The 11,611-nt window shown below is 46.4% G+C and overlaps 1 protein-coding gene across 1 annotated transcript in view; it reads left to right on the top strand.

The window, feature by feature from the left end:
* Window positions 1-2,362: 2,362 nt before the first annotated feature.
* Window positions 2,363-11,611, top strand: part of LOC105466931 (hyaluronan binding protein 2) — a 35,773-nt gene continuing 26,524 nt past the window's right edge. Inside the window, exon 1 of the mRNA XM_011716150.2 lies at window positions 2,363-2,528. Within this exon, the coding sequence (XP_011714452.1) occupies window positions 2,460-2,528 (69 nt within the window). The 5' untranslated portion in view covers window positions 2,363-2,459. The remainder of the gene's footprint in view (window positions 2,529-11,611) is intronic.

The raw sequence follows: 11,611 nt of genomic DNA, 5'->3' as shown, positions 1-11,611 counted from the left end.
ACCCTGTTTAACCACCATGTCACCGTGGCCACCATGTCATCATAGCCACCTCCCATCCTCCCGCCCATGAGGATTTCTATTCCATCACCTTGTTTCACTCTTTTTCGTAGAAATCACTAACGAAAATTGACTGTTTACTTTTTTCACTCTCTGCCCATCTCCTCCTTAACCAGTTCACACACCTGCCTCCTTCTCCCCACATCACCAATGCCTGGCTCACAGCACAGCCTCTGTAAGTATTTGATGAATATTAATGGAGTGTTCATGAATAAGTTGACGTGTGCTTAAAATTTCACAAATGCTTTTAGTTTTTCACATCCAGTTTTTCCTTTCACATTGAGTTGGCTATGCTATCTAAGGCATCCTGGTGATAACTTGTCCAACTGTCACGTGAATAAAGTGGTTATTCATTTGTTCATTCCAGCCAACATAAATTTATTGAGTGCCTATCCAGTGCTGGGCACCTATGCCAAGGATTCAATGGTGATCGAAACAGAGGGCCTGCTCTTCCTGAGGGCCTGCTGTCCTGAGTTTTCAGTCTAATAGCTAAATAAGGAACATAGGAAACAATAGGGACAATGGGGAACAAATATTAATGAAATAGCAATACGGCTGTGACATTACGACCTCGATAAATGCTGTAATGAAGAAATGCATGCAGGGCTTCTGAGGAAGTAATGTTTGGGCTAAAAGATGGAAGATGCATTAACTAGGAGAGTTAACGAAATTAACTTGCTCAAGAGTGAGCAGCGTTCTAGTTAACAGATTTATGGTTGTCATAAGGATTAGGGGAAGGACAGAGTAAGGCTAGAGAAGAACTTTCTAGGAAAAGGGACTACAGCCAGGCGTGGTGGCTCACGCCTGTAATACTAGCACTTTGGGAGCCGGAGGCGGGTGGATCACCTGAGGTCAGGAGTTTGAGACCAGCCTGGCCAAGATGGCGAAATCCCATTTCTACTAAAAATACAAAAATCAGCCAGGCGTGGTGGCAGGCACCTGTAGTCCCAGCTACTCAGGAGGCTGAGACAGGAGAATCACTTGAACCTGGGAGGCGGAGGTTGCAGTGAGCCAAGATCATGCCACTGCACTCCAGCCTGGATGACAGAGTGAGACTCTGTCTTAAAATAATAATAATAATAATAATAATAAGAAGAAGAAGAAGAAGAAGAAGAAGAAGAAGAAGAAGAAGAAAAAGAAAAAGGGACTACTAACATGGGCATGTATTATGGTGATCAGGTGGATGGGGATGGTGCAGGGGATGGGGTGGGGGGAGTTGATGGCTGCCTAAAATAGAATGGATAAAAGAAAATAAGTTATTTAGGAGGTAAAATGGCAGGACCAGGACTTGGCCAGTCCTTCAAGGCTCGTCTGGTGACTGGGGCATTCTTCCGGGCTCGGACCTGTGAGGCCCTCCCAGGCTGGCAACTTGGCTTTCAGAAGTAGATGCAACCACTGACGCAGTCCTCGTGCCAAACAGGGATAGCAAATGGGGGAAGGACTGGGCAGGGGGCACGGGTGAGCATGTCCTCCGCTGGCAGCGGCATTTCAAAATCTGGATTTATGACTCAGGTCCGGAGGATTCCTGGAACCCAGGCATAGATTACTGTGGGCAGTCAGTTGTTTACAGGAGATCAAGATCATGCCTATTAAGGAGATCAATTGTGTCCACAAGAACCCACACTTAATAGGTAATTGCTGCTTAATAGAACTCTACCTGCAACCAGCATAACTAAATAAGGAACATAGGAAACAATTGTCCCGAAATATGAACACCATGTTTTTTTTCCTCCCCTTGATCAAAGAAAGACTCCAATGAAAGAGGAAAAATAATTAAAAAGTAAAAGCCTTATGTAATGAGGTTTAAAAGAAAACTTTTGAAGGCAACAAGCAACTGTGGGCAACACTTCAAAGGGCCCAGAATCAATGTTTGTCAATAGCAGTTTTGCATCCTTTAATTTATCTCTCACGAATATAAAGTGTGATGTTATTAGGAACCCATCCATGCCTTAATTCTGTTTGCGATTTGATGAACCAGAAGTCTATTAACATTCTGTACAAATCGGCACTGGCAGAGGCCTGTGGCACAGGCTTCACCTGATCTTTTATCCTGAGGCTGGGATGCTAGTTACACTGTCAGGCTTTCTGCACGGAACACCCAGCAGCTGCCGTGTGCACCGTGGAGCCGGGGGCTCTTTATGTCAGCTACTTTCTTTGGAGAGTTTCTCCCCAGAAGAGAAACCACCTCATGACTCAGCCCAGCCCCAAAGTTGCCATTTGTTTAATCAAGATAGTTGGTTTGCAAAACATTAAACATTAAACAGTATTTGATGCCTAGTTAATAATTTGCATCCTCTTCATTTGTTCCTGAATCCTTGGAGACTGACATTTTTCCCCCCTAAAGGCATAGACAACAAAAGAAATTTTATTGAGAGCAAAACACAAGTCCTTAAACTACAAAGATGTTTGCCAGGACGTCTGATCTCCATGTTCTGCTGTTAATGGCTCTGGTGGGAAAGACAGCCTGTGGGGTAAGTGTTCTTTTCTAATAACTGTAGTTGAAAGACTCTGAAGTTTACTAGGAGGACCAAGCTAGGCTGGGAGTGATGAGAAACTTCAGAGTGAAAGGCTGAAGTTGCCAAGTTGGAGATGTTCTAACTACAAGAATCAGTGCAGGTCTGTGGCTTGGTTTCTTTTGAACAGCCACTCCCATGGGAACATGTGTCTGACTTGAGCCACCTTGGAGCAGAGACTTGATGAACGCATTCCAGCAAAGGAGACTGGGGCAAGAAAATGTGCCCCAGGGCATGTGCTGTAACCTGTCGTGGATCTCATAGACCCCTTTGAGAAGCATGGAAAGCTATAAACTCTCTCCCCAGGAAAATATACCTATCTATCGGTGTTGACACACACAGCTTTCCAGCGATTTGGGGCTGACACTACGGTAAGAACCAATGCACTGTGGCCTTAGAGGGGACGCCTGCTGACTGCAAACGATCCTGGAAATGGGTCTGCATAAATCGTTTGGATTTGGGGAGAAGCTTTGTGTTTAGTACTTTGTCTCCTTTTTCCCATGACAGCAGCGGATAAGGCAGAGAGGGTGAGCAGGGACCCAAGGGAGGTTGCAGTGAGCAGGGAAGGGAAGTCCCGTCAGAGAGTCTTGAATGGAGGACTCAGGACCTTACGGAGCAGATGACTTGTCAAGATGTTAGTTCCTTCTGCGTGCCGTGGTCCAAGAGTGTCAGATGGATCTCCGTGGGCATGTGAAAGAGGGCCTTGCACAGAAATAGAGTCTCCTGGGCGTTCCGTGCTGGTTGGAGTCTGAGGCATGAATGTAGGCTTTGGGGCCAGGGTTTGAATCTCAGCTTTGCCACATTCTAGCTGTGGAATGTCGGGCAAGGAACATAATCTGTCTGAGCCTCAGTGTTGTCTTCTGCAGATCAAGTGCTAACCTCTCATAGATTTGGGGAGGGCTGCAATTAAACAAGGTCATGTATGTGGCTTGCAAATAAATGTGAGCTCTACTCCCTTAAAATGTCAAGAATGAACACAGCTTCTCTATAAAAATCAGGGAGTGCTCCGCCTTGTTGGGGAGGGGTGCTAGAAAGCGGGCAGAGGATAAGAACTGAAATAACAGTCATAACCTCTCTGTCTTATTGAGTACCTCTGCATTTTGTTCCCCATTTCACTCCACAGAGCATTTCCTGAAGGAAGCAGATTAAGTTACAGGTTTTCTGATTAGCATGTTTTTAAAACAATAGCTTCTCCTTTCTTTTCCGTCAACTGTGCTCAGACACCTATCTTAGCTCTGCATTAAGTTGCCAAGTGACTCACTTCTGAAAGGGTTTTCCTTTCAAATCATGACTTGTGTGTGTGTGGCGGCTGCAATTACAAATTGTTGTCAAGCCCCTACATCATTTGATGGCTTGTTGGGTGTCCGAGGCCGAGACACAGCAGAAACACCACAGGTCTAGAGAAAGGAAGGAGAAATCATCGGAGGCCCACGCGGGGCCCAGAGAACATACCAGTCGGAAAGAATTAGATCCTAAACTTTGCAGGCAAGGAGAAACGTTGACACAGTCTGTTTGAAGTTCACAAAAGGATAATGGTCCCGAAAAATCCCTTTTTTGCAAACCCTAGTGAGTTTTTAGGGTTAGCAATGAAATTATAAGTCAATAATGGATAAAAGAGAAAATATGAGAGTTAGCCTTCAGGCAATGAGCTTAGTCAATTCCAAAGAGAGGATTCGGGGCTTTGGAATGCTTTCTTACCCCAGATGTGTGCCAGACAGGTGGTCGGGAAGGCGGCTTGTGTTCCACAGGCCGGCACACAGACATCGGGGGAGAGTGGCCAAGTCGTTCAGATGCTTTGGAGAGTTTGGGGCATCATGAGGGGTAAAGAAGCCACATAGCCAGCTGGGCTGGGTGGCCTCTCCAGCCCCACACAGCTAAAAGTCATAACTAACTGCTACCGTTTAATGAGGAGTCCTGAGTACTAGCCCTGAACTTTCCATGAATTAGTTCATCTCTGGAAGGACCCCAAGAAATAATTCCTACTATGCTCCCATTTTACAGAAACGAAGCTGGAAAACTGGGCCAGTCCCAAGTCGTATAGCTGATGAGTGGCAGAGCTGAGCTCTAGATTATAGACTGGTTTCCACGTAGACAGTCTCCTGTCTGGGGCCCTGGGTGAGGATGAGATTTCATTGGCTCGTACAGCTTCAGGGGCATGGCTTTTCCTGTAGGGAAAGGAGGCTCTTAGACCAGGCACATGTTTGCTGGGTGAAGCGCAATGGACTCCACGTGTCTCTGAAACTCCAAAGAAAGGCAGCTGCAAGATCTGTGGTCACTATTCATTGGAAAGATGCCCAGGTACTCTCCCGTGAATTCAGATCATGTAGCAAATGAGGACTGTTCTTTGGAATCATCTGTCGTGGAGATTTTTATTCTGATATCCACTAGCCCAAGAGATACGGGTCAAAAATCATTGCTGTGAACTCCAGGGCATCATTCATTGTGCCTTCCTGTTCTAGTCGAGATTTGGTTTTTCTAACCTATCATTTTTGAGCACCTGTCCAGCACAGCCTCATATCATTATCCCTGTCTTATGGATAAGATACAAACCCAGAGATGTTAAACTAACTTTCCGGCCATGATTGGGGCCAGAACTGTCTGACTCCACGTTCATCACAGGAGGCCTGCTAAACTGTAAATAAGACAAGGACTGTCTTAGAACTCTCTTCTTGCTAGGATTCTTCGAGTGATTTGGGGCCCAGCTGGGCTCAGCCATAATGGAATTTGACCTCTCCAAGCCCAGAAACCAGAGGACAATGCTTGTCAAGCTTGCCTGCTTACTCAGCCCATCCCTAGAAAGGAGGAAAGACAAAGCCTTCTCTCCCCTGCAAAGGAGGTGCTTTCAATTAAAACAATGTTTACATTTCTGGGATTTTGAAACCCTAGAACTCTAGAATCTTCCCAGGTATAGAGCCACAGAAAAGTCTGCCTAGGTCAGAAGTTGCAAATTGGCAGCTTGAAATACACTTTGCTCACAGCTCAAGCTTAATTTGGTGGGTAGAAGATTGGCTCAAAGAGAATTTTAGTTTTATTTTCATTGCTTGGCCACATTTGAAAATCGGAACACAGAACATTTCCCATAAAGACACAGATTCCCAGCTTTTCTTGAAAATCAGACATTTGAGTAGCACTGGGTTCCCATTCTTGGCTGGCACCATGGAGAGGGCTAGCCACTGCTGCTGTTATTAGAAGTTTGAGGCCAGGCGTGCTAGTTCATGCCTGAATCCCAGCACTTTGGGAGGCCAAGGTGGGAGGATTGCTTGAGGCCAGGAGTTTGAGACTAGCAACATAGCAAGACCCTGTCTGTACCAAAAAAAAAAAATTTTAATTAAGTAGGTGTGGTGGTATATGTCTGTAGTCTCAGCTACTTGGGAGGCTGAGGCAGAAGCATCACTTGAGCCCAGGAGGTGGAGACTGCAATGAGGAGAGAAGGTGCCATTGCATCCTCTCTCAGAAAGAAAGAAAGGAAGGAAAGAAGGAAGGAAGGAAGGAAGGAAGGAAGGAAGGAAGGAAGGAAGGAAGGAAGCTGAGTTTCCCAGAGACTGGTTTTTGCTATGTTCCACAGGCTGGTATCGAACTCCTGACCTTAAATGATCCTCTTGCCTTGGCCTCTCAAAATGCTGAGATGACAGGTGTGAGACATCATGCCTGGCCCCCATACTATCTAGAAGCCTTTCTCTTGACCAGTGTGCATTGTCTGCCTGGTTCTGCCTTAGTGCACTTCTCTGGCTATTGCTCAGAAATGCTGTGGATATTGACTTATCGAAGCCAGTGTGAGATGGGCAAGTGACCAGGCTCAGCATCTGATTAATTCAAGCATCCACACCTGCATGGGCTCCAGGACCAAACAAGGCCTTGGACAGGAAGATGGGAGCTACTCTTTTCAAAGCCTCCAGAATGCCGGTCTCTTTCGGGCCTAGTAGAGACTGAAGAGGCATTCCTCCCTCTTACTGCCATCTACACAGTCTTAGAGAAAGGGGAGGGACTGAATTTCACTGCAAATGCTCATAGATTTTTTTTTTAACTGATCGGAAGCGCAAGTCCAACTCATTACCTTTAGCAGTGTACACTGGTATTTAGGGAAATCAGGTCGCGGGAAATCACACGCGTATATAGGCACAGGTATATTTATATTTTAAATTCATTAGTTTCCTAAATGCAAGAGCAATTCTGCTGTCACAGAGAAACAGCATGGCAGAATATTTGGCAGCCGGGATTTTAAATAAAACATGCTTTTTCTTCATAATTAATATAACAAGGTTTCCTGGCTTAAGACTTGGCAACGATCCCAGGAAAAATGGTGGGGGGAGGAGGTTGGTGCGCCATGCCTGTGACCCGCAAACAAGTTCCAGGAAAAGTTGACGCTGAGTAAGTTCTCCTTAGTCGGCCCTTCCTGCAGGGGTGCACTCTGAGGAAACAAAACGAACTCACTGACAACAGTGGCTAATAATAATCGCAGTAAGAGTAATCACAATAATTAATAGTAGCAGCAACCATTTATGAAGTCTTTACCTATACCAGATGAGGCATGCTTTATGTTTATTATCTCATTTAAGCTTCCCCCAAACCCTATGAAGCAGGGACCAATGTCATTCTCATTTCATAGACAAGAAACTAAGCACAGAGCAGTTAAATCGTCTACCCAAGATGGCACCTCTGGGAGGTTACAGTTCTGGGATTCAAGGTCTGTCCAACGCCAAGTTCTTTGCTCATAAGCACTGTGGTTGAGATCATCATGCCTGGCACCATCCAAAGACAAACAAGACCGTTCCGTGTGGTATCAAAGGTGTCAAAATGGGCAGCAGCCTGAGACTCCAGCTTCCAGAAGGAGACAAAGTCACTCCCACCTGGACGGTCCCTCAGTAGCCCAGAAGCTTTGCTTTCCAACATCACAAGGATCGAGTCTTGCCAGCTAGCAAACCAGTTCATTCAGTGTTTTCAAAACTTCAGTCATGAATGAAGCCATCTTCAGAAATTCTGCCAACGCCCAAATTAGTTTCTTAATACTTTTGTTAAAGACTCACCTTTTCTCTAAATTGATTTAGTTCTAAAGGAAATTGTCATTACTACAAAGAAAACGAAGTGATGTCGTTGAATTCTAGCTGGCTGCTGGTGACATGCTAAAGCTCTGAGCCTGAAGCAGCTTTCTCCTCCTTAGAGGAAAGATCAGCAGGAGGCAGAGGATAGAGACCCAGCAGTCCTTCCCCCTGGTGGGATTGGAAGGACAGTCAACCTGAGAAAAGAAAGACTTTCTCACGCTGTTTCTGTTTTATTCTAATGCTGTTATTTCACGTCCTGGCTAGGCACCACCTCAATCAACTCAGGTACCCCCAGTGGCTCACATCTGATGCCTTGGAAAGCGCAGGAGTGAGCACAGCTTCAGCAGAGGTGGCGCTGATGCCCAGCGGGGGAGTTACCTTCCTGAAGCTCTGGGCTATTTGCTGGGGCTGATTGACCAAAAAGGGCAATGTGGGGGCTTGTGCTTCTATAAGGCAGGCCCCACCATCAGCTGAGCTTTGGTTTTGTCCACTTGCTTGTCTTAATTTTTTTTTTTTTTTTTGAGATAAAGTCTCACTCTGTTGCTCAGGCTGGAGTGCAATGGTGCGATCTTGGCTCAATGCAACCTCTGCCTCCCATGTTAAAGCAATTCTCCTGACTCAGCCTCCCAAGTAGCTGGGATTACAGGCACCCTCCACCACGCCCAGCTAATTTTTGTATTCTTGGTAGACACAGGGTTTCACCATCCTGGCCAGGCTGGTCTCAAACTCCTGACCTCAAGTGATCCACCTGCCCTGGCCTCCCAAAGTGCTGGAATTACAGGCGTGAGCCACCGCACCTGGCCTTTGCTTGCCTTTTAAAAAGTCTTCCAAGAGCATTATCAGATGCAGAATTTTTACCCAGGCTCCTTGTCTTGGATGGCCTCACTCCCTAACCTTCAAAGCTCCCCTCCACCACCATCTGTTTGCCCCAAGTCCCTGGGATGAGCCATTTGTACAGGTATTTCTCACCAAGTCTCACCTGCAGAGTAATCATTGCAAATGCCATTCTCCTCCTGAGCAGCCAAAGCTCCTTGAATAAAACACTGGAATTGGGAGAGGGAAGTCTTACTTTTATAATTGGGGAAACTGAGGCACAGAGAAACTCAACAACTTGCACAGGAGCAGAGATAGGCCCTGAGTCCCCTCAGACAGAAGCTTCACATCCAAGAGAGCTTGGTATAACCAAAATGTGGCCAAGGGCAGAGTCGCCTGGGCACTGGTGGAACATGGGTGTTGTGTTCCCGGCCCACCTCAGACCCATGGACACACAACCTCTGCAGGTGGGCCCCAGGGATCTGTATTTTTATCAAGCTGCCCAGACAATTCTTACGCACATTGAGGTTTAAGAACCAATGTCTTTAAAATGGAAATTCCCCGGATGTACAAATGGGTCTCTTCTCTTTCTGCCCCTTACCCCTGTCTCATCTCTGCCTGCCACTGTCACAGGAAGCTGCAGCTCAGCCCTTAGCTGGGCAGGGTCTGACTGGCCAGCTCTGGGCTTTAAAGCAGGGAAGCTGCACAGAGTCCCTCTGAGCTAGGCACAGGTGACTGGTGTCGGAGCTAGGAGACCCGAGCTTGAGTCCCTCCCCTGCCCCAACGCATCCTTGTCCTTGTCCATGGTGAAGCCACTTCACCATGCTGGGCCTCAGCTTCCTCCTCTGCAGATGAAGGGTCTAAGCCAGTTCCTCTCTACAGTGGCTCCTGGCTCATCACTGTGGTCTGGTGAACAGCTTCACCCAGGTATCCAGGAAGGAAACCATCCACAGGCACTGCTGGCCAGCGCCTTCTCCTTCAGCTTCCACATTTCCCCGTGAGAGTCTTTGCCCCCTTGCCCTGAGCTTCAGGTGAAAGCAAAGCTGCCGTGAACCTGCCAGTCTTGAGACGGCATTGAACAACGTGTGCAAAAGCAAGAAGGGCAAGATTCCTGTGCCTACAAAGGGACGGAGTGGCACCACTTCACACCTATTAGGATGGCTCACTTCATACCTGTTAGGATGGCTATCATTTTCAAGAATGGGGAATAACAAGTGTGGGTGACAATGTGGAGAAATTGGAACTCTTACTGGTAGGTATGTAAAATGGTGTGGCCACTGTGGAAAACAGTATGGCGGTCCCCGACAAAGTTAAACATAGAACTACTCTACGACCCAGCAATTCCACATCTAAGCACATATCTAAAAGAACTGAAAGCAGAGACGAACAGAAAGCTGTACACCAATGTTCATAGCGGCATTATTCACAATAGCCAAAAGGTGTAAATGACCCATGTCCATCAAGAGATGAATGCATAAACAACATGTGTTTAGATAGATGGAGACAATGGAATACTATTTAGCTGTAAAAAGGAAGGAAAGTTTGATACATGCTACCTAGAAGACCTTGGAAACATGACGCACAGTGAAATAAAGGCAGTCCCAGAACGACAAATATTGTAGGATACCGCTTCCATGAGATACTTAGAATTGCCAAATGCGCAGACAGAAAATAGGCTAGAGATTAGCAGGGCTGAGGGAGAAGAAGGAGGCATTTCTGTTCAACGAGTACAGTCTATGTTGGGGATGATGAAAAAGTTTGGGGATTAGAGCATGGTGATGGGTACACAGCATTGTGAATGTAATTAGTATCATTGAATGGTACACTTAAAAATGGTCAAAACGATAAACATGATGTTCTTTATATGTTACCGCAATTTTCAAATAAAAGGACTGAGTGGCTTGGCACAACTGCTCATCTTGGTGTCTTCTAGGATAAAGTTGGTTAGACAGAAAGTCAGGAAGGGGCAGAGAGAGAAGGAGCCCGTGTCTGTGAATCCTACTGATTTATAGTGTAATCTTCTTGGAGGTGGGGAGTGTATACATCTAGTCTATTTTGTCCTATCTTTAATCCAGTGATTATTTCAACTCAGGCTGAAATGACGTCACTTATCTTTGTAGCAGGAGCCAGAGAAGAACAACATGAGGCAGGCTTGGCCTGGGCACTGGTGACCTCTGCCCTCTGCCACCTCCACTACTCGCTCTGGCCTTGAGCTCTTTGCCCAGCAGGGGGACTGGCCCTGCTGAACTATGCACACTTGTCCCTGTCCACCTTCCAGTCCAGCGGTTGCAAGCCTTAACCATGGCCATAGTGTCTCTAGTCTCTCCTCCCGCAGCTGCCTTTGGGAGTAATGCAGTCCCTCCCTGGTGGTTGGCAACATGTGGAGTACCACCAGGCATAGGGTAGAACATGCAAGGAGGAAGGGATGGTGTGATTAGAGTCCCAGCCTTTTACCCAGCAAGCAGAAGATTTCTCTGCTCTTAGTTCATTCTGCGCTGAGCCTCTTTCCCTGAAAGACAAATCTGGCCCCATCTCCCCCGTCACTGCCTCCTAATCCCTCTGAGAACATTTTCTACCAATGAATTCCTGGAACGCATCAACTTAGACTTTTAGGCTTTCTGTTTTGTCTTCCAGAAGTTTTGGAATTCTGGAAGACAGAGGAAGAATCTTAGTTGAAATAATCACTGGATTAAAGATAGGACAAAATAGATTATATGTATGTGCACCCCACAACCAAGGAGATTACACTGTAAATCAGTAAGACTCAGAGACATGGGATCCTTCTCTCCCTGCCTTCCTCACTAACCAACCTTAACCTGGGAGGACACCAGACTTTGAGACTCTGGTGGTTTAGGCATTTTAACATTGCTAAGGGCCTGCTCTTAACCTTGAGGTCAGTGTCCTAAGTCAGGGATCCATTGAGAAATCCCAAGTGTGGAGTAGAAGAAATGGTAGTTGGATCTAGAATGGTCTTTCTAAATATACTACAAAGCAGCTACTTTACCATGTGCGGAAGCAGCAGCGTCCACCCTCTAAGAGAAGATGGCTCAGCTGGGACCATGTGCTATTTTGGCCCTGTTGAAACTAGGAATGGATGTGGTGGGAGAAGTGAGCAGTGGCTTACATGCCTTTTGATCTGGGTGGAGATGTTTGTTAAGATGTATTTACCGCAGTAGGAGGCTGGTTGAG

This window comes from Macaca nemestrina, chromosome 9 (genome assembly GCF_043159975.1).
Source record: "Macaca nemestrina isolate mMacNem1 chromosome 9, mMacNem.hap1, whole genome shotgun sequence".
Classification (NCBI taxonomy): Eukaryota; Metazoa; Chordata; class Mammalia; order Primates; family Cercopithecidae; genus Macaca; species Macaca nemestrina.
This window is presented reverse-complemented; position numbering and strand designations above follow the sequence as displayed.